The sequence below is a fragment of the Callionymus lyra genome, chromosome 4 (assembly GCF_982586985.1).
Source record: "Callionymus lyra chromosome 4, fCalLyr1.hap1.1, whole genome shotgun sequence".
Lineage (NCBI taxonomy): Eukaryota > Metazoa > Chordata > Actinopteri > Syngnathiformes > Callionymidae > Callionymus > Callionymus lyra.
The window spans coordinates 10,202,700-10,225,563 of NC_141821.1; the positions used below are offsets into that span (position 1 = coordinate 10,202,700).

Sequence of the window (22,864 nt, forward strand, 5' to 3'; positions counted from 1 at the left end):
AAAAACCATTTACTCTGAAAGTCTCCGGCGGAAGCCGTAGACGTAGCTCCAGGTAGCTAGACGTGGGCGGGCCCAGAAGAAGAAGCTGACACAAACATGGCGGACGCTGATTAACGCTGAAGACGAAGCTGGAAAAAAGTTTGTTGCAACAGGAAGTCACATACATGACAACATCGCCCGAGGCAGAGCAGTAACCCGCCGGTCAGTCACCTTCTCAACTCGTAAGTTTGTGCACTTTGAACGTCGTTAACTTGCGGCTAAGTTGTGTGAAAGTGTGGTGTTGACAAGTCAAAGTTGGCGGGAGGGGGTCCGACATTTTGCACACCGTGCTGCGTTCAAAGACACGTATCTCTCTCTCTCTCTCTCGGCTCTATATCTCTGAGCGCAGGGACAACAACTTCGAGCGAACGAGTCCGCGCTATAGTCTTCCTGCTTCGGCTTGACCCAGTTCTGATGTCGGAAGCAACAGTTGGTAACACGACACCCCGCGAGCCTCCTCCTTCTCAGCCCCTGGTGTCTCCTCGACATGTGACCTGTGCAGGTGAACCTGCCGCTTCACTGACACGCCCCGGGATGTGTCAATAAAATACGGTTTGAACTCGTGAACAATAGTTCGTTTGTGGCTGCCGGATACACGCGGTTCTGTCTCGGGTTTAACGTTTGTTAAAAGAGTAGCATCTGTTGGTTCTGTGTCGAGTTGAAGGTGAACATGTTGGGTCCACTTCAGGGGTCTTTTGTGTGCCTGGTTGCCTTGACTACAAACACTCGAGAAGGATGTTTGTGTTTCCTTTTTTTTTTTTCCTCTGAAGAAATGATTCACTGCGGTCTTTGGATCGGCAGGAATATGGCGACACGATACAGTGTCAACGATACAATACACTGTGATACTGTAGGAACTAGTGTTGTCACGACAAAGTACAGGAAGTCGATACAAATACCAGATTTTTTTTAATTTTTTTTTATCATGGTTACCATGATACCATGATAAAAACAAGTGATAGTTCAGCCAAAATTCAAACTTCACTCATGTTCTACTCACCCTCAAGTACCCGCTCTAGTAGAAGAACTCACATTTCTCCGATCCTTAAAACTCTTCACTGGCTTCCAGTTTCTTTCAGGATCAACTTTAAAATTCTGGTTCTTACTTTCAGATCTATTCATTGTCAGACTCCTCCTTACATCAGTGATCTGATCCAGCCTTACACCCCAGCTCGGGCTCTGAGGTCTGTGGATCAGAATCTACTGATGGTTCCTCGCACACGGTTCAGGACCAGAGGAGAGAAATCCTTTCAGGCTGTTGCTCCTAAGCTTTGGAACGATCTTCCTCTCTCTTTGCGCTTGATGGATCTACTGACTCCTTTAAGAAACATCTTAAGACGTTTTTATTTGTTCAGGCTTTTCCTTGATTTTCTGGAACTACTGTTGTGTTGTTATTGTTTAAGCGCTTTGTGACCCTGGTCTGGAAAAGCGCTATACAAATAAAAATGACTTACTTACTTACTTACCCTCATGTCGACTAAGAGTTGGTATTATTTTCAGAATAATCTGTTCTTTTCAGAGTTGCAGACGAAAAATGTTTGTTACTTTTTAATGTAGCGACTGGAGCTCAGTTGTCTTCATCTTCGTCCAAAATGACACTTAAAATCATCCAAACACCTCTGTATGGCTCGTCTTGTAACGTCCGTCTTGGATTCATGAGAATAGTTGTTCCAAACATGTAAACAAGTTTATATTGTAAGATTGTCTTCAAATGCTACTAGCCCATTATCTTTAATCTTGCACTTGAAAAACTGACAACTTCAGATACAAACAAACTTAAAAAAACACTTTTACAGACTGGCTTTTAACCCTTAACTGGGTTCATCAATGGGCTTTAACTTTATTTTTATTTTCAGTGTTTTATCATTTTACTTGTATAATATATATATATATATATATATATATATAATATTTTCCTTGAATGGAACGTGTGTTTTAAATTATTTTATTACTGTGCTGTTTAAATGTATTGTGTCATTTTTAACTGTATTTGTTTGTTTACGTAACTAAGTTTTAAAAAGTAAGTAAGTAAGTTGTAAGTAAGTAATATTTATTTATATAGCGCTTTTCAAAAAGTGCTATATAAATAAAATAATAATTATTGTTATTATTAAAAAGGGCGATTAATAAAGTTTATCTAATCTAATATATACAAACCTTTCGTAACACTTCTTCTAATCGAGGTTTTCGATCCAAGATGGACGTTACAGTCGAGCAGTATGGAGGCATTTGGATGTTTTAAATTTACTTTTTGGACGAAGACAACTGAGCTCCAGTTGCTACATTAAAATGAACGAACATTTTTGTCTATAACTCTAAAAAGAACAGATGACTCTTAGTCGACATGAGGTTTAGTAGAGAAAGTAATGAAGTTTGAATTCTGGGGGAACAAAACCAACAATTTTACATTTTACATTCAAATAATGGTATTGGTCACATTTGTTTTCTTATTAATGTGCAAATCAAACATTAAAACCAACAACCATTATACATTTAAAAAGACCTGAAGTATACCAATGGAGAGGAAGAAAATGCACATTACAATTACTTGCATAGTAATTGTAAATTAAATGTTTTTTTCAACCTCTTTATTGAAATATGAATCATAAAATAACTATGATAAATAGAAAATAGAGGATCTAAAGGCCAAAAAAACGATACAGAGATTGTTGAAATTAAACCAGTATCACCAGGGTTCTCGCCAGCCCTATTGAGCATAGGGGCTCCCTACGCTGTGATTTTGACCCCTTACAGTGTGAATTGGGGCCCGACGCTGTGTCTCACGCAGGCGTAGGGTTTTTAAAATTTATATTCTGCCTCTATATTCACAAAATTTGAAACGCTATTCCCTGCATTTTAAAGGCCATAGTTTTACAGTGAACACAAACTACATTAACATTGACTTAACACGACTTGTTGATAAATAATAATGTTCCTGTGTATACTGTATGCGTCAACAAATGACTTTGTAAACCACGAATGCTCTCTGGTGAGCACTAGTCAACGTTTTACAATTCTTTGTATACACGTAGTCAAGGGTTGTAACGAAGTGTAATGGATTACAGGCAGTTGCACTGTATTACCACTAGGGTTCTGTCTCCAAGAAAACACCTTCCAGTAGTTATTAGACTAAAAATATTCTTGTAGAGCCACTTAAAAAAGGTAATGTATTATAGACAACATAACTGATACCATACTCATTACTTCATCTCAAAAAATGTTGGTAAACTAGGGAGCTAGTGAGTCTGTAGTATTAATCCGATGCGGCTCCATAGTAATACCGCTCACAGAAGAATATTATGAAGCTTCACTATATTTATTTACTAATTTACAAGCAATAACAAGTACAAGTAAAATAAACAATTGTGTATATCCCCCAATCAAGCACCAGATCTTTTGATTTCTGATCTAAACCTGGTCTTCTTTCACAGCCGGGTCAGCCAGCCATGATCGAGGACAAGGGTCACCGTGTTACTGACTACTTTGTGGTGGCCGGGCTGACGGACCGATCCAAACCGCTGGAGCAGGACCTGTCCGACACCAAGTCCAGCGGACCCAAGGCTCCCATCACCGACTTGGCCGTCATTAACCGTTCCGCCGGGGAGACAGTTCCCGAGGGCTTCACTTGCATCGACTCCACTCCCAGTGGTCAGCCCGCCAACCTGAACCATGGCAGCCTCAAGAGTCCGGAGCTGTTCTTGTGCTACAAGAGGGGTAGAGGGAAGCCTCCGCTGATAGATGTCGGGTCAGTCCAACACCAAGTTACTTTTCTTGATTCGTTTTTCACAAAGTAAGACCACAGAAATCTGTCTATTCTCAAATGTATTCCAACAGTCCAGGTACAGCCAGCAATACAAGGAATACAGGAAATGGATATATTTAATTATTTTTTTCTACAAAGAAAAATAAACGTAAAGTAGAAACTGAAGAGAAAAATGCTTACTTTACCCTTTCAAATTCATGAGCGACACCACCTGGTACTAGTTCTTTAGGCTTTTGTAACCACACTGCACAGAAATAATTTTAAAAAAATGAATACATAATAATAATACATTTTATATTTATAATTATTAAATTTGTATTTTAATTGAATCAGTTGGAGGAACAATGAAATCTGGAGATACTGGTGATGACTGAGGACAAGAGGATACAGTGATTCCAGCCGCTTTTAAAGCTGATGTTTTTGATATATTTTGTTTTGAAAACAAGTAAATGCAGTTACGACTTTGTCAAGAGTCATGTGGTCTGTAAATACTACAACATCAGAGACAAGTACTGGACAATACTACAAATATATCCTGCAGTATCACAATATACCGTATTTTTGTGTAGTGATGATCTTGTAACCAGTACTTATTACTACTATCTGAATGTTGTTTTGTTTTTAAAAAGGGGTTTATTTTCTCTGAAGTTACATTAGTCTCTGACTCTTGACACGTCAAGACGCTCATTTGAGTCAAGTTTACTAGAAAAATAAAACTATAAAATAGTGAAAATTAGTGAAATAAAAAAATCTAAATGATTATTTTCGAAGGTTTTTATCCAAAGATTCTGTGAATAAAATGCCTACATTAAAACGGTCTGTGGTGCTAGAAGGTTGGCGACCCCTGCTCTGGACAACTACTGCAATATTTCCCTGTAGACTGGCACACAGAGGCTTGAGAAGATGCTCAGACATTGATCACGCTTTGTAGAACGTTAACTGAAAACCAAATTTTTTCCAGTGTGCTGTATGAGGGGAAGGAGCGTCTGATCCAAGGTTGTGAGGTCATCCAGGCTACTCCGTATGGCCGCTGCGCAAACGTCAACAACAGTTCTGCCACCAACCAACGCATCTTCATCACCTCCCGGCGAGCTCCGCCCGTGCAGCCTCAGAACTCGCTGGCGGTGACGGACATCTGCGTGATTGTTGGCAGCAAGGGCGAGAATCCACCGCACACGTTTTGTAAGGTGGAGAAGAACCTGAACTGCGGCATGGTGGGTTACATCTCCTGTGATTAAAGCAGAAAGACTGCTTCTGCTGACTCTCCTAACTTCTTCTTTCTTAGTGGGGCTCCAGTGTGTTTCTGTGCTATAAGAAGTCCGTCTCTGCTTCCAACTCCATCAGTTACAACGCTGGTGAGTCAAAAGAATGTATTGATTCTATCTTTGCATGTATTTTATGCAACATTTAACCTGAAGATGGAAGATGGTCGGATAGAGATACAGTACTTTATTCATCCCTTGAAACAATCATGGGTTAGAATATGATATTTTTTGTAAGTGAATTTAATATTGCTCCGTAAAATATTGTAATTTGTTCATCAGTCTGAACGTAACAGATAAAGCTTAAGATAACGTGTGTGTGTGTGTGTGTGTGTGTGTGTGTGTGTGTGTGTGTGTGTGTGTGTGTGTGTGTGTGTGTGTGTGTGTGTGTGTGTGTGTGTGTGTGTGTGTGTGTGTGTGTGTGTGTGTGTGTGTGTGTGTGTGTGTGTGTGTGTGTGTGTGTGTGTGTGTGTGTGTGTGTGTGTGTGTGTGTGTGTGTGTGTGTGTGTGTGTGTGTGTGTGTGTGTGTGTGTGTGTGTGTGTGTGTGTGTGTGTGTGTGTGTGTGTGTATATATAATTAGTTTTGAGGACAAAGATCTGTGTCTGTAATAAAGTGACAACACAGGTTTATACATTTTCATACATGAACAAAGTTGAATAATACTAAACAAAATGGAAATAACTCCATGCAAATCTTTTTTTAAATCACAACTAAAGTCAGTTAATCATAGTTTTTTCAGAGTACAGATGGGTGTGTAAAACACTAATTAAATAAATCATAATAATACAATTAAATTATATATTTATACACTTTTATTATGTATTAAAAATGTGTGCGTCTTCCTTCCAGTTATATTAACACACCATGCATCCATGTTTTTAAGTTTCCATGACCGGGTCTATATCTCTAAGTTTATTTGAAATGTAACCATTATATTCATTTTTAAATGCGTCCTCTGGTATTGAGCGAAACACACATATAGTGTTGATGAACAAGATACAGAAACAGGAGCCTGCTAGAACTGCTGGACCATTGTTCCTCTAACAAACACATTGAATACCAGTTTGCAAGGTTCTGCTCGATACATGTCAGGAGTGTTTGTTCTATATTGTGGTGTGAGTTCTAAGGATAAGGTCTGTGTAGCAATGAGGTTTGTTGGAATGAATTGTGTACATATCACCCTGAATACTAGTATCTTAAAAAGGCTGCTTGTTCTGAACCCGTCTGTGGCCCACCAGGTCTCATCTTTCGTTATCCTGAAGAAGACTACGAGTCGTTTCCTCTGTCTGAGTCGGTCCCGCTCTTCTGTTTACCGATGGGGGCTAAAATTGAATGTTGGGCTCCAAACACACGAGACCCTTTACCGGTCTTCTCTACGTTTGTCCTGACCATCTCATCCGGGGAAAAGGTGACTCACTCACTCACTCACTCACTCACTCGCACACTCACTCGCACACACACACACACACACAAACACACACACACCCCAACTGTCACTGCCTGTGGCAGTATTTATTTCCTCTTGTCATTTATTGACTACGGTTGTGTATTATAAGTATCACTATACAGGTGCAACAATACAATATATTGTAGTAACGAGGATATATTGTATATATGTATATAGTATTGTATATATTGTAGTATTGTCCAGTACTTGACTATGGTGTTGTAGAGTTTACAGACCACATGACCCTTGACAAAGTCGTAACTGCTTTCATTTGTTTTGAAACCAAAACATGTCCAATCATGAGCTTTAAAAGCTGCTGGAGTGACTGTATCCTCTCATCCCCAGTCTTTGCCAGGATCATTAATTGTTCCTTTTAATTTTAATTGTAACTAAAAAATTAGCAAATGCTGTGAAAATGTGCATGTTAATTGTAAATATATTGTATTATTTTATTTAATACACACCTTATACAAATATAAACTAGTAAAGCACTACGGAAATAATAAAAACTGCTATTCAGTAAATGCATTAAAATAAATCTGTATTCTTTATTCTATCTTTATGGCATCAAGAGTGAAACTGTGTTTTCTTGAACCCGGTTGCTTTCAGGTTTATGGGGCAGCGATCCAGTTCTATGAGCCTTACCCAGTGGACCTCTTGAGCGAGAAGCAGAAGATCCAGCTGGGTCTGCTCACCGCCGTGGAGAAGAAGGTGATTCCTAACCGGCCAGTGAACGCAAACAAGTGCATCTGCCTGCTGTCTCGGTGGCCCTTCTTCGAGTCCTTCCGCAAGTTCCTCATGTTCCTCTACAAGCTGTCTGTCTCGGGGCCACACCCCCTGCCCATTGAGAAGTATGTTTCCATGGCTGTCATCTTCACACTTTAAAAAAAAAAAAAACCCAGAAGAACATTAATCTGACATTTCCTTGACAGACACATCTCGCACTTCATGCACAACGTTTACTTTCCGTCCCCTCAGAGGCCCAGAATTCTGGTTCAGGTGAGACAATGATGAAAGTTGGATCAAGTACTTAAGTGTTTTTTTTTTTACTATTGTCTGCTGACACTATTAAACCAAGGTTTTTATGTTAAACCAAGGTTTAAGACTACTATTAAAAAAATAGTTAATTTTATGTGTTAACAAATGTATTAGTTTAAAAGAATATTCACATTTATTCAATTAGATTATTAACGAAATTCAACTTCTCAGTCTACAAATGATTGAATTCCATTATATAATAAAAAAAAAACGATTTAACTGTTTTAATATAGAATATGTATTTTAACAAAACATTTTTTATTCAATAAAAAAACATTTGAATTGTAAAGTTCAACCATTTACACAGATTTTTTTTAATCACATCCCGGTGTTTAAGTGACTTATGTATTTCTTTCAGCTCTCTGCACACGACAATCTGATCCTGTCTCAGCCCGTCTCAACGCCTTTACCTCTGAGGTAGGAGTGTCTTCTTCATCGTCAAGTGTATATATATATATATATACACTGTATATATATTATATAAAAGGTGATCAATCTTTTGTGCTGCGCTCCACAGCGGGGCAGACTACGGCACGCTGCTGATGAACCTGGGGGCAGATAATTGCGCAACTCTCCTGCACTTCGTCTTGCAAGAGAGTAAAATCTTGCTGCACTCGCTGAGACCGGCGGTGCTGACGGGCGTCGCCGAGGCCGTGGTCGCGGTGAGTCGACGGGTGACTTTACATCCAGTATGATGACACGTGTGGAACAAATGTTTTGTTTTTTCCCGTCAGATGATCTTCCCTTTTCAGTGGCAGTGTCCGTACATCCCTCTGTGTCCACTGTCTCTCGCCGGCGTCCTCAACGCTCCGGTGCCCTTCGTCGTGGGCGTCGACTCTCGCTACTTTGATCTTTACGACCCGCCTCCCGACGTGGTCTGCGTGGACCTGGACACCAACACCATCTACCTGTACGAGGACGAAGCGCTGAGGTGATTCTCCGTGCTGCTGAAGATACAAATATTTGTGTTTCCGTGCACAGATCTGACGAGAAGAGACACAGCAGCTGGAAGCATCTTCCCAAAAAGCCCTGCAAGAGTCTCAACAACTCTTTAAACAGCCTTCACCACCAGCTGGCCACAGGTAGACAGAGATTATCATCAAGTTCTCATAACATTGAGTTACTCATAACAACGAGTATATGAACTAAGGATGACGGGGAATAAATCTAGAAAGTAATAATGTTGATGGTAATATTGCAATTAATATTATATTGTATATACTTACAGGAATGATAATAACAATCATGTATTATGTATGTTTACATATTAAATACTTGTATCCATATCTTCTTAGCATATGCTTATATATTATACTACAGTATTTTTGTTAAGGATATTTATGTTGTAAAATTGTATTTTTACAATTATGAGTTATATATTTTGTATTTACATGAATGTCTGTGTAGACATAATTAAACAAAAAAAAAAGAATTATTTTTACCTTACTTCCACTACTACTACTACTCTCGAAAGATCCTGTTTTTTAACTTTATTTATAATTATTTATTTTGTATTTAATTTATTGTATACATATTCCAATACAGTCATGAATGCGTTCATAACCGGTTCATACCAGTTTCAGTGCACCAGAGCGCTCAGGAGGGCTCGGCCTTAGACATGACCCCGATCGAGGCCGACTTCACCTGGCACAAGAAGAAGACGGCGCTGGAGATGGAGATCCAGGAGGCCTTCCTACGCTTCATGGCCTCCATCCTGAAAGGCTATCGCAGCTACCTGAAGCCCATCACCCAGGCGCCGTCGGAGAAAGCCACGGCGGCAGATTCTCTCTACGACCTGCAGGGTACCCAGACCTCTTCACCATCAGACGCCTTCTCGTAACATTCCTGACGCCGGAGTCTTTTTGTTCCACAGGGTTTCTGAAGAGTCGAGATCGGGCTCATCAGAAGTTCTACGCTCAGCTCACCAAAACTCAGATCTTCATCCGCTTCATCGAAGAGTGCACGTTTGTCAGCGACAAGGACACAGGCTTGGCGTTCTTCGACGACTGCGTCGAGAAGGTGACCACACACTCCATGTTTCCTTTTCCCCAGCCTTTTATCCCTCTGGTGATTTATTGGTCATTTACTCTGAGACTCGGGGAAAATCTAAATTTCCTCTCATTCATTCTGTTCCATTGCATTTTGTTTCCACGTCTGCAGCTTTTTCCTTCTGATAAAATCACAGACCGGAGCCACAAGGTACTTTCTCTAATCACATCCTGGTCTGTTTCCCTCTGTTCTGAGTTCCAATCCAAACTTAACGTCATATTTACTTTGTAACAAATGAGTCCGAGGGAGTGTTTTTGTCCTTCATATCTTTACGTTTCATGTTCCCTCAGGTGGAGGCAGACTCGTCTGACGACACCAGGCTGCTGGAGCTGGACGAGTCCCAGAAGAGCGAACACACCGTGTTTGTGATGCCACCTGAACCTGCAGCAGAAGAAGCCTCCAGATACATGTGAGACGCTCCGTTTGCACCTGGAAACAAGTGCAGAGAAGGATAATAACCACCAGTGTCTCAGTCTGGTGCAATGGAGTAATTCTATGTTGGCTTTGAAATCAAAGAGGATATGATGGATTGATACTTTATTATTCTCTGAGTCAAATTCATATTTCTGGCAACATCAGTTTTAACATATATTTTCTTATCTTACAAAAATACAATCTTAAAAATGTAATCTTCTAAAATACAAAAAAATGAAATACAATCTTTCAAAATATAAAAATATAATCCTTCAAAAGGTAATATTCTATAATACATTTTGTTAGTTTTTTTTTTTTAAATACAATCTTTCAAAATACAAAATAAATTAAAAAAAAACAATCTTTCAAAATACAAAAATACAGTTTTTCAAAATACATTCTTATTAAATGCAAAAATGCAATCCTTTAAAATATATATTTTTCCAAAATAAAACCATAGAATACAAAAATAAAATCTTTCACAAAAATACAATATTTCAAAAAAAAGAAATAAAATCTTTCAAAATACATTCTTACAAAATAAAAAAACAATCCTTCAAAAATAAAACCATACAAAACAAAAAATACAATCTTACAATATAATGAAAATAAAATCTTGTGTATTAATGAAATAAAATAAACAAGATTTGAAAAATCTGAGATATAACAATTGCGTTACTGTTCATATTTAAATGAAACCATATAAAGATAAGGTTATGCTAAATAACGGATCATGGAAGACATCACTCATACAGAGACTTTAAAACATTGAAACCAGTTTTGAAGTAAATGACTTGGATGCGTTTGTTGACAAACACAGAGATGGTTGAGATAAATGTGAAGAATAAAAAGGAAATGTCGCAATCGGACACATACTTCCTGTTATAGTCAGTTTGGTGAATAATGTTGTTCGGCCCCAGAATATGCTTGTGAGGTTGACTTCAACACCCCTGATCCAAACGTATGGAAGTTATATGACCAGATGTGACTTCCTTTGTCAACCTCAACCCCATCAAACCAGTTTGGTTCCAGAAAGCTGTTGTGTAAAGTTTATATCCTTGTCACACAAAGTGTTAATCGTACGTGTCGTTTACTTTGACACTCTTGACTCATGGCAGGATTATATTTACAAGATGGTTTAACTACACGGACCAAGAGAGCAGAACAATTGTGGAAACAAATTTAATTAGGATTTTTATTACCGTTATTGCGATTAAACAAAAGCCTTTTCTTTTTGTAAAACTATAAAAGTCATTGTATCATCCAAATATAACAATGAAGGCCAGGCCTGCATATTATAGTTCAAGGATAATAATTGATGCATTTTAACTTTTAAAATCTAAAAAATAAAAAACCTTTAATAGTACTCGACTCTTGTAATTAACAACATGACGATAAACACAAATGAAGTGCAGTCTCCTTCTGTAGCGAATGTATCCGGGTTTAAAAATACTATTACATGTTGATTCGAACCTGAATAATCATTCTACTGACCAATGTCTTTATTTTATGGAATTATTTGCCTTTGTTTGTGGAACAGGTACAACGGTTTTCCGAGGCTCCAGATCGATCTGTTCGATCGACCCAAAGAGCTTCGTCCAGCGATCAGCACCAGAGCCGCGGGTGCAAGTCTGTCCAGCAGCCCGGCTCTGCTCGCAAAGAGGACCAAGCAGGTCTGTTGTTTCACTGAGCTGCTGGTTTATTTATCTTCTCTGAATAATCTCAATGACAAATAACTCTAGAGATGACCTTTACACACGTCAAACTTGAGGCCTGGGGGCCAAATCTGGCCTTGCCAAGTCATTATATGTGGCCTGCCAATTGTTTGGCTCCAAATTACAGAACGTGGTGACCTGTTAAGATGTCAGCGATTAAGATAAACATGGAGACAATAAAGACGTATCAAACCGCCAAGGGAAAATAACAATAAGAAAATCTTAATATAATCTAAATATACATTTTGTTCGGCCTCCGAACTGTAAAGTGGTTTATTCTGGGTCTGGTTGACTCCACAGGAGATCAAGCTAGCCTACAAGATGGCCAGGCGTTACTACTCCAACCCCCCGCTGTGGGCGCGCTGTCTGTTCAGTCACTGTTACAGCCTGTGGTTCATCTGCCTGCCCGCCGCCGTGACGCTGGCCAAGTCCAAAAGCCGAGCGATGCAGCAGGCGTACAACATCTTGCTGAAAATGAGAACCACGGAGGTGGAGGTCCTTGACGAGGTAACCCAACTCTTCGCTGAGGTCCCAGAAAACGATCGATGGGAGATTTTGACTGTCTTATATATTTCAGGTGTGCTACAGGGTGGTCATGCAGCTATGTGGGGTCTGGGGTCTCCCTGTGATGGCAGTGCGGGTCCTGGTGGAGATGAAGAAAGCTGGAATTCATCCCAACGCCATCACATATGGATACTACAACAAGGTGAAGCCGCCGGGTCGTCGCGAAACTACACAACACTGTGGACGTGAAGACTCATTTGCCTTCTTTTCCAGGCGGTCCTTGAGAGCCCGTGGCCCAGCCGGAACCGCAGTGGCCTCTTCATGTGGACCAAACTGAGGAATGTTCTGCGAGGGGTTGCTCAGTTTAAAAATGGGATTGATCAATCCTCCAGCAAGAAAGAAACGGTTGATCCGACGACAGGTGATCAAGTCAATATTTTCAGCCTTTTTTTTCTATTATTTCTTGGGGTGTGTACTGGCAAGAATCTGAAAAACGTATGACGATACAGAATGTGGTGATACTGTAGGATGTATTTTTAGTGTTGTTGAGTACTCGACTCTGTTTTGAAACCAAAACGGGTCCAAACAAAAAAAGCTGCTGAAGTCCACTGTATCCTCTCGTCCTCAGTTGTCGCGCAGGATTTCATTGTTTGTTTAGCTACATGGGACATAATGACTGCTGCAGGCAGAAGTTAAATTGCAACACAAACATTTTCAAATTCTTTGCACGTAATTGCACATTACTTTAACAAATCGAATTATATTATTGTGTACACACTTTATTGAAATATGAACCATAAAGAACTATGATAAAAACACATAGAATCGATCTAAGTAAGTTAGTAAGTAATTTTATATTTGTAGAGCGCTTTTCTAGACCAGGGTCACAAAGCCCTCAAACAATCAAAACATAATACTCAATAAAATATATACTTAAAAGGTCAAGATAAAATGTCTTAAGATCCTTCTTGAAGGTTACATGTCAAAATGGTAATGTGAAAAAATAATTATATTTATATAAAGGTATTTAAGTGTATCACTATTTTCTTACAGCCCTAATGATTACATCTCAAGCATCTTTAATTACTTTTCTCTGTCGTGGTTTTATTGATACAAGATGACATTTATCACGAAATCTTTATTTATTGATCCTCTGTACATGTTTTGCTGTGTCCAGCAGGAGCTTCTTCTGAAGGTGATCGTCTAAGTAGTTGCCATGCCAACAGCTGTGCGGCAGACATGGAGCCCCAACTGGTCCGTGTCACGACCGACTCACCGGACACGCACACAGGTACCAACCGGGTTTAAAAGACATTAACACCTTAATAAATGGTGCTAACGCATAGAACCGTGTGGATGGTCAGGACCGCAGCTGGATCAGGGCTACGGCTCCAAGGACGAGTTACCTCAGGAGGAGTCGCCGCTGGTCCTCGTCACGACGGCCGTTGACGACGGAGCACAGAAGAAGAGCAACAACGGTGAGATCGACGCCGACTCAAGCGCTTCATGTTCTCTGATGGACGTGTTGATCCTGCAGGCACCAGCTCCTGCTCAGAGGACAGTGCACTCGTCGTCTCAGAACCATGTGGTCCGGCTGAAGTGTCCTCAACAGCCCGAGGCATCGTCAAGCCTTCCGTCAGCTTCGACGCTGGCAGAGATTCTGGTGAGTTGAAGGTTCCTGAGGGTATAGAACACACCTTCGGCAAAGTGCGGCCCGGGGGCTACATGTGGCCCTTTGACTGTATTCATGCAGTCCTCCAGAGGTCAGAGTAGAACATAGACATTATTTCCGACGGCTTACAATTTAATATTGCGTTTATTATTGTAAATATATATAGATATTTTTCGTTTCTGATTTTTTTAGTTTTTACTTTTATGAAGATTTCTTGCCCATCAAAATTATTGTCATCATATTTAGAGGAATCAATTATTTTCCCATAATTTTCTTTTTCATGAAAGGTTTATAAAAGTGTTTTGACATAGTCAGGTTTATTTTATATTTACTATTCTTACTTTAAAGTTTTTCTGTCATATTTTATCTCTTCTCTCCTCTTCTTTGGATTGACGGCCCCTCACAACAGTCACAGTATATGATGTGGCCCCAGAGGAAATTTAATTGCCCACCCCTGGTAGAGACATATATCATTGGCATCAGGATATCGAATGGTGGAATTTCTCATTTTAAAACGTTTAACTTTTTTTTTTTTTAATGTTTTAAAGCAGTGGATACAATAAGTGATATATTGAATGGTATAACTTATTTTTTTGCAATCATTTATTAAAACATAACTTCAAAATTAATGTTTTTTACACTTTTTTTGAATTACAGGAATAAGAATATCAAACGTCTAAATTCAATATTTGTAACCTTGTTTTAATATAATATAACAAAGTTGGTATATGTCCATGTCCTCGACTCAGGTGGAGGGTCTCTATTCAGACGGAAGAGCAGCAGCAGCAACGTGTCCCTGAGTGATGACATCACTTCTCAAGAGCCGAGTCACGCCACCAAACAACAGCAGCGGCAAAAGGCCTTCACTGAGCGCAGCTGCAGCTTCAGCGCGGAGACGCGGGCGGGAATGCTGCAGGACAAAGGTGTGGACAACATGGCCAGCCGGATGGGCGCTGACGCCCGGATCCTCGCCGCCGCGCTCTCCACCGGCCAGAGTCCACCCCCCAACACCGTCTCCAAATCTCTTTTCACGGACCTGGACGAAGAGCCCGAGGACGGCGAGGAGTCGAAAGAGGACGCGACGAAGGACGTTCAGATGCCGACCGAGACCAACGAGGATGAGTCCGGTTTGCGGAGCGCCACTCTGGAGAGGGCTGACGTGGAGGTTGGCGCCGACCCACTTTCCCTTCTGGTATTTGAGAGCGTAGAGTCGGCCTCTGTCAATAGTCAGGACCCTCCACCTCCACCTGCAGTCGCCTCCCGCAAACTAGCAGAGGAGATCGAGATGTACATGAGCCTGAGGAGCCCCGTAAGTGTCCACTCCTCCAGCAACGAGTTGCAGGAAGACCAGGCTGACTCCACCACCCAAGCCCAGCAGCCTCTGGAGCGAAGATCCAGCCTCCCTGTGCCCGCCCCAGGGTCCTCACAAGACACCCCCAAGCGCAGCCCCGTCACCGTCACTCGCTCCAAGACATTTGTCGGCAAGACCAAGAGCCAAGAAAGCACAGTCGGCAGTCCAGGACTCAAGTCTTCCTCACTGACGGCGCTGGTCAAGTCTGGTCAAGGAGGCTCGCTAGGCTCCGTCATCAACTCCTTCTCAGGAATCAAGATGGATAACCTGCTGTCGGGGCCCAAGATCGACGTGCTGAAGTCTGGAATGAAGCAAGCCGCCACTGTGGCCAGCAAAGTGTGGGGGGCGGTCGCCTCGGCGTACTCTTACTCTGATGACGAGGTGAGTCTCTCCGTCAGCTCTGAAACATTGACCGCGGTGTAAGGGTGTGTATAGGCAAGATCTCTAGAGGCGTCACAATACAGAGGCAACGATATGATGTATAGTGTTACTGTAGGAACAGTAATATATGTGTAGTATTGTCGAGTATTTGACTCTGGTGTTGTAGTATTTACAGACCACATGACTGTTAACGAAGTCGTAACTGCTTTAATTTTTTTTCAAACCAAAATATGTCCAAACATCAGCTTTAAAAGTTGCTGGAGGCTCTGTATCCTCTCGTCCTCAGTCGTCGTCAGGATTTCATTGTTTCTCTTGCTGCATAGGACCTAATGGCTGTGCCATCTAGAGGCCGGAAGTTTAATTGCAGCATGAAAATGAACAAATGGTGTTTACTTACAATCATAAACGTACATTAGCATCTTCATTTTTTTTATACGCATTTATTGAAATTTAAACCATTTATAACTATGATTGAAAAATATCAGAATATTTTACATTATACAGAATGAATTGAATGTAAATGATACAATAACTAATTTAAAATAAAATGTATGACATTTGTCTCGGCAGGATGAGCAGGCACAAGGCGGGAGGGGCTTCCCTGTCAATCTAGACGAGAACATGCTGTCGGCTCATGACGTGGACGAGAGTCCGGAGAAACCCATGATCCCTGGACTGGTGTCCAACGGACTGAACCAGAGCTGCACCAGTCTGGGCAGCAGCAGCGGCAGCAGCGACACGGGCAGAGGAACACAAGCCACTCGTGAGTCCAGAACATCTGCTCCAGGTGACGTCACTCTGACACCGTTTGTTCTTCCTCGACAGATGCCACCCCTGGAAGATCTGCACGTGGTCTGGACTCCGACCCGGGATCCTCCCATCATGCCTCGTCCTCCAGCATCTACCAGAACTGTGCTCTGGAGGTCTGAAGCATCATTTGACATCCTGTGTTCAAAACTATTGAAGAAAATTGAAGAAAACTTGTTTTTTTTCCACTGTACAAACTTCAGTTGCTCACTGAGTTTTCCCGCCCACAGGTGCTGATGTCCAGCTGCTCTCAGTGCCGCTCCTGCGAGGCGCTGGTGTACGACGAGGAGATCATGGCGGGCTGGATGGCTGACGACTCCAACCTCAACACAAACTGCCCGTTCTGTCGCACCGTCTTCCTGCCGCTTCTGCACGTGGAGTTCCACGACCTGCGATCCACGACCAGGTACACGAGGAAGAATATCAGAGCCTGAGAATATTCAACTTGAGTTTCAAATGTTGGATTTTTTAATTGAAATATTGTTTGATTTGAAGCATTTATTATTTTTGTCATTTTTTATTATCAAATTGATTCATTTATATGTTAAAATGTAACATTTCTTTGTTTTTTTTAATAAATAATTGGATTTTTTTTCTGAGTCATAGTCTGATATTTTCAAATAATTAAATAAGATTATGGTCCAAATTCATTATTGTTTAATGTTTTGCCTTTAAATTCAATGTAAAAGCTTTGGTTTGAAAGTTCCACCAGACAATACTGAATTTAAAAGGCTACAAGTTAAAATGTATTGAATTTAATAAATGTATTCTTTATTTTTTGGAGTTAAAATATCAAACTCTCTTAAATTAAAATGGAATGTTTTCAAATTATTATTATTATTTACAAATATGAATTATTAAACAAACAAAATCCACATTTTAAAAGACAAATTGTTGAATTAAATTATTTAAAGAAAACAATTAATAAACTTTTTTTTTTTTTTAATTTATTATATATTTTATTGAATTATTTTTCTGATTTTAAATGTTGTTTTAAATCATTGAATCATTGAATTATTATGTTTTTATTAATGGAAGATTATAAAACCATGATATATTTGTATATTTACAAATTTCAAAAAGAAAACGATTAAACCTCTAAATGTAGATGAGATGATATTGTGTAAAAAAAAAAGATAATTCAATGCTTTGAAAAAATATTTCAATAAGTTTCATTATTTAAAATGTTAAAAAGGACATTAAAAACTCTCTGAAGTCACTGATATACTTGCAAACGAGGATCGCGTCATAACCTCACAGACATGTTTGCTCCTCCAGGTTCTACATGAAGCCCAGCGCCTCCGGAGACAGCATCCACGGCGGCAGCAGTCAACCCAGCTCCGTGGACATGAAGACCCAGGACCTCCTCTCTTTCCCCGAAGAGGGTCCTGGTCCGGAACTCTCTCCCGAGGCCCAGAAAAGGTACGACTAGGATTTTTTTTTTTTTAATCCGTCTTCTTGTCGTCTCCCTTCATCCCTCCCGTGTCTCCAGTCTGGCACCGGAGCCGGTTCAGTCCGACCCACTGGGTCTCCTGGAACATCAGGGCACGAAGAAACGCCAGCAGTGCCACAGCGGGACCTCGCTGACCCGCAGCAACAGCGTTGGAGGACCTCTGCAGAGTCTGGACTCTTCACAAAGACCAGGTCATGGTGTTTCCACCACCAGCCTCCCCTGCAGCCTCATGGACGTGTCGGTCCGTCGCTTACACTCGGCACCATCTGGATCTTCATCTACACCTTGGTTTCACGTCCGGGTTTTTTGATTGACAGGAGGGCATGGGAGCCAAAAGGCCGAACCCCAAACCCGTATCGGTCCCGTACCTGAGCCCGCTGGTGCTGAGGAAGGAGCTCGAGACTTTGCTGGAGAACGAGGGAGACCAGGTGATCGTACCGCAGCCACGCCCACTTCCCCTCCCCCGCACACCATCATCATCATCATCATTAAACATAGAAGCTTTGATATTTTTTCACTTTTATATTACAATAATTTCAAAATGTACTTTCTAGATTCAATATCTTTTCAATTGTATTGACTGGTGGCACTTTTATACCAACATTATTATGTTGAGTTTAAAAGGGGACACCCTGGACAGGATGCCAGTTAAAATATATTGAATTTAATAAATGTATTCTTTATTTTTTGAAGTTAAAATATCGAACTCTCTTAAATTAATATTGAATGTTTTCAAATTATTAATATTATTTACAAACATGAATTATTAAACTTACAAAATCAACATTTTAAAAGACAAATTATTGAATTAAATTAATAATTTAAAAATGTACTTTCTAGATTCAATATCTTTTCAATTATATTGACTGGTGGCACTTTTACACCAACATTATTGAGTTTAAAAGGCTACGAGGAAAGAGATTAAAATAAAATAATGTTTTTCAATTATTAGAATAATAAAATCAAACTCCATGTGTAAAAATCTTACTTAATTTTTGATTTAATCAGTGATTTAAAAATACAATAATGTTTTAAACTATTAAATGGTTTAAAAAAACATTGAGTAAATGTTCAATGTTGTCTTCTAAACGGCGTCTGCTGTGCAGGTGATCTACACCCACAAGTTCCTGAGTCAGCACCCCATCATCTTCTGGAACCTGGTGTGGTACTTCCGCCGCCTGGACCTGCCCACGCACCTGCCGGGCCTGATCCTGACCTCGGAACACTGCAACAACGGCATCTCCGTGAGTGGTGGAGCAGCACTAGTACCGGGTCCGAGGCCGCTGGGTTCACTCTTGGTTCTTCTCGCAGCTGCCGTTGACGTCTCTGTCTCAGGACAGCAAGCAGGTCTACGTCCAGCTCCTGTGGGACAACATCAACCTGCACCAGGAGGCGGGAGAACCTCTGTACCTGCGCTGGAGGACCTTGTGTGAGTGTTGCTCAAACATGTAAACACATGTGTCGTTGAGGGTCAGATATGTTCTGGACTATAAGTCAGTCCAACAAATGCTTCAGGAAGTAGAAAAAAACAACATAAAAGTAGCATTTTTGTGCAAATGTATTTCACAAAATCTGAGGCAAAGATCTTGAAAGGAAGGTCATCAGACTCTTTCTTTCTGAGGACATTTTTGTTTCGCCGTTCTTTATTATCTTCTTTAATGTTGTCAGCGGAAAAGAAGCAGAAGCACAGTCTACAGTGGCCTCTAGCGGTTGTCAGTGGGATAATAAACGTGCGTTATTAGCAGTGCCGCTATATTAGTAATACAACTACATTATATTTTTGTTTTGTATTCGATTTGTTATTATATTATATTTGTATATACAGTATTATATTTTGTTATATATATATATATTTTATTTTATTTTATTTTTTTAATCCACATATAACTCGGTCATGAATTTAAGCCAAACTAAATTAAAGAAACGCTACTAATACTCCAGAAAATATGGTATCTTCATTTATATGAAGGTAGATTTCTTAGTTGTTCAATATGAGAACAACAATCTAAACAAATATTTTCAATCAATAATGAGTAAAAGCAATGGAGGGAACAAAGAAAAAAGTTTTTTGTTTTGATTGTTCAATCCCACAACAGATGTCTCAATCTAAACGTATATTTTCAGTCGTTTATTTTGATTGAACTAAAGACAAAAACTTCAATAGATTTTCACCTTAATTCCAAAAAAACTTTTTTGGACAAGGACAAAGGACAAAAGTTGTTTAGCATAAAAATATATAGTTGAGACAAAAAAACATTATCTAATTAATCGTGTTTGTGTTTATGTATATTTATCCCAAAAAAGTAGCTTCAATCAAAAATAATTTTCAATATCATATTTATTATTTTAATCATAAAAGTTTGAGTTGTATTATTTAATTAAAGTGAAAAATGTTTTTTGAAAACCTCTTTTAAATCTCAACGAAATATTAATCTAATCATAAAAAAAGTTTTATATCAATTAAAAAATCATTATTAGTTAGAATATCATAATGAGAAACTTTTATAATCAGTTTTGTAAACATTTGTTATGTCAGTACACAACCAAATATCTTACACAGTGACACACAACACACAGTAACACACAACACACAGTAACACACAACAATAGAGCAACATGTGAAGAACTGGTTGAATCGGATCATCGTGATGGTTTGAGCTGCAGCTCCAGTCTCGGCCAGCAGAGGTCAGTGTTTCTTCTCGCTCCACAGTGCAAATGAAGGCGACGCTCGCTCCGACTGACCACCAGGAGATCCGGACCCTCCTCAACTCCATCGTCCGGAACATCCAGACCAACGACGTGTACGGACCCATCAGCCTGTTGATCCGAGAGATCAAACGACGCCCGGAGGGAAACAAACGCCAGAGGTCGGACTTTTCTCTTCCTCTCTTCGAATCAGCTTTTCTTTCTTTTTTAAAACGTCTTCGTTGGCTTTGGTTCTCCTGCAGGAGTATTTACCGAGAGATCCTGTTCCTGTCCATCGTGGCTCTGGGCCGAGAAAACATCGACACAGGTCAGACTTGAAGTGTCGTCACAGGATTGAAACTTTCTTCTTTAAACAAGTGAATTAAATCCATATTAAAGGTTGAAATTAACATTATTTTAAAATAATTTACTTCAGTTTCCTCGAATGCTCTGAAAGTTGTTTTTAAATCAATTTTAATTATTATTTTAAAATGTAATATATTTAAAATGAATACATTTTTTAATTTGTAATTTAATTCCAATAATTCAAAACTATATTTCAAAAGGTTTAATTCAAAGAGTTTAACTATAAATTCAATATTGTCTCGTGACACATTTATACGCTTTTATATTGAATTTAAAGTCCAGGAATTTGAAAATATAGAATTTTGAAAATTGTAATTGAATTGTTTTTAATATATAAATTAAAGAAAATTAAAATCAAAACTTTAAATATTTTTAAATAATTTAATTCAATATTTTTTATATATTAAAAGGTTGAATTTGTTTTTTAAGAATTAAATGTTTTATTATTTTTTAAATATAGTTTGATTTTCTAATTTCAATAATTCAAAAATATTTTTTTCTGTATTTAGTATTTTTGAATTAGTAGCATTTTAAATAAAATATAAAGTTGTTGGTGTAATCGTGTCAGCAGACAGTGTTATATTTAAAATACATGTACAATATAGAAATATTATTTTCAATTATTTGAAACAAACTATGTATAAAATGGAAATATTAATTTAAAAAATATATATTTTTAAAATAATATAATTAATTTTATTTGCTCACTGAACTCAATTATTGAACCAAAAATAAATCATTTTTCAATATAAAAAAACATGTTTTATTATATTGTTGTAGATAAGAAATAATTAAATTCTCAAAACAACAACAAATAATTTCAATAAAATAATGATCCAAGCATCAACACGTGAAGGTTAACCTTTGACCCTCCATCTTGGCTCCACAGAGGCGTTCGACCGCGAGTACCAGCTGGCCTTCGACGCTCTGAGCGCCGAGCAGCTGCAGACGCTGCAGAAAGAAGATCATCCTCCGAGCGCCAGCGTCCAGTGGTGCCTGAAGACCTTCGGACCTCCGGTCATCTAGACCCTCGTCCTCACACGTGCACTTTTCACAGAGCAGCGACTCCTACTGTACATATTTTCTATGTGACTCAGTGGCGCCCCCTGTCTGTAAATAGAAACGGGCGCGTCCGTGATTCCCGACATTCCATTCTCTAAAGTCTTTAAAGAAAAGTCCTGATGTTTTTATCCGCTAGTTGTGTTTTTAGATCATCACTCGATTCACCTTTTAAATCCGACAACATTCCACCGTCGACGTCACTTTGTCGTCCAAATGAATCTTTATTTATTTTTGTATTGATCGACTCCAGGATGTTTATGAGCCCAAAGTCACATGTGCTGCAATAAACTAGTTTGTGAGCTTCAGCAGGTCGTCGGTTCAAATCCTGGTTTGATGTTTATCTAAGAATATAATATATATATATATATAACGCTCACTAAGAATCCTTCAACTTAAAAATATACAGCGTATAAATTCTAGCTGTACTTACCTTGAATGATTGTATCTGGTAGACGTCATATATGTGCAAACAAGTTTTTTTAACACTAAACTACCACCACGACATCCAGTAGTATTAGTCTGTGAGGTACAACAGTATTGCGCCGCTTGGTTCAGGAGTATTACGCCGTGAAGTACAGCAGTATTACTCCGCTTGGTTCAGGAATATTACTTCACGAGATTCAGGAGTATTACTCCGAGATTCAGAAGTATAACTCCGCAAGGTTCAAGAGTATTACTCCGAGATTCAGGAGAATAACTCCGCAAGATTCAGGAGTATTACTCCACGAGATTCAGGAGTATTGCTCCGCAAGGTACAGGAGTATTACTCTGCGAGATTCAGAAGTATTACTCTGCAAGGTACAGCAGTATTGCTCTGCGAGATTCATGAGTAGTGTTCCGCGAGATTCAGGAGTA

General features: G+C 39.4%; 1 protein-coding gene across 3 annotated transcripts; it reads left to right on the forward strand.

Moving 5' to 3' along the window:
• Window positions 1-78: 78 nt before the first annotated feature.
• On the forward strand, window positions 79-22,314 carry dennd4c (DENN/MADD domain containing 4C). Of its 3 annotated transcripts, none has more exons than XM_087788695.1 (34): window positions 79-221; window positions 3,471-3,784; window positions 4,764-5,016; window positions 5,088-5,157; window positions 6,304-6,473; window positions 7,122-7,363; window positions 7,445-7,511; window positions 7,909-7,967; window positions 8,068-8,212; window positions 8,285-8,460; window positions 8,532-8,632; window positions 9,128-9,352; window positions 9,424-9,569; window positions 9,711-9,749; window positions 9,890-10,008; window positions 11,554-11,686; window positions 12,029-12,235; window positions 12,306-12,434; window positions 12,506-12,653; window positions 13,410-13,523; window positions 13,597-13,710; window positions 13,770-13,895; window positions 14,654-15,636; window positions 16,207-16,399; window positions 16,462-16,559; window positions 16,674-16,849; window positions 17,722-17,865; window positions 17,936-18,137; window positions 18,214-18,324; window positions 19,003-19,140; window positions 19,208-19,325; window positions 20,607-20,763; window positions 20,845-20,909; window positions 21,837-22,314. In XM_087788695.1, exons 2-34 carry the CDS (start codon window positions 3,486-3,488, stop codon window positions 21,971-21,973), a joined length of 5,604 nt encoding a protein of 1,867 aa, XP_087644821.1. In that variant the 5' UTR covers window positions 79-221; window positions 3,471-3,485; the 3' UTR covers window positions 21,974-22,314. The 3 variants fall into 3 exon arrangements, with proteins under 3 accessions (XP_087644821.1, XP_087644822.1, XP_087644823.1); XM_087788696.1 differs by having other exon boundaries at window positions 13,413-13,523; XM_087788697.1 differs by lacking the exon at window positions 9,711-9,749.
• The last annotated feature ends 550 nt before the right edge of the window (window positions 22,315-22,864 follow it).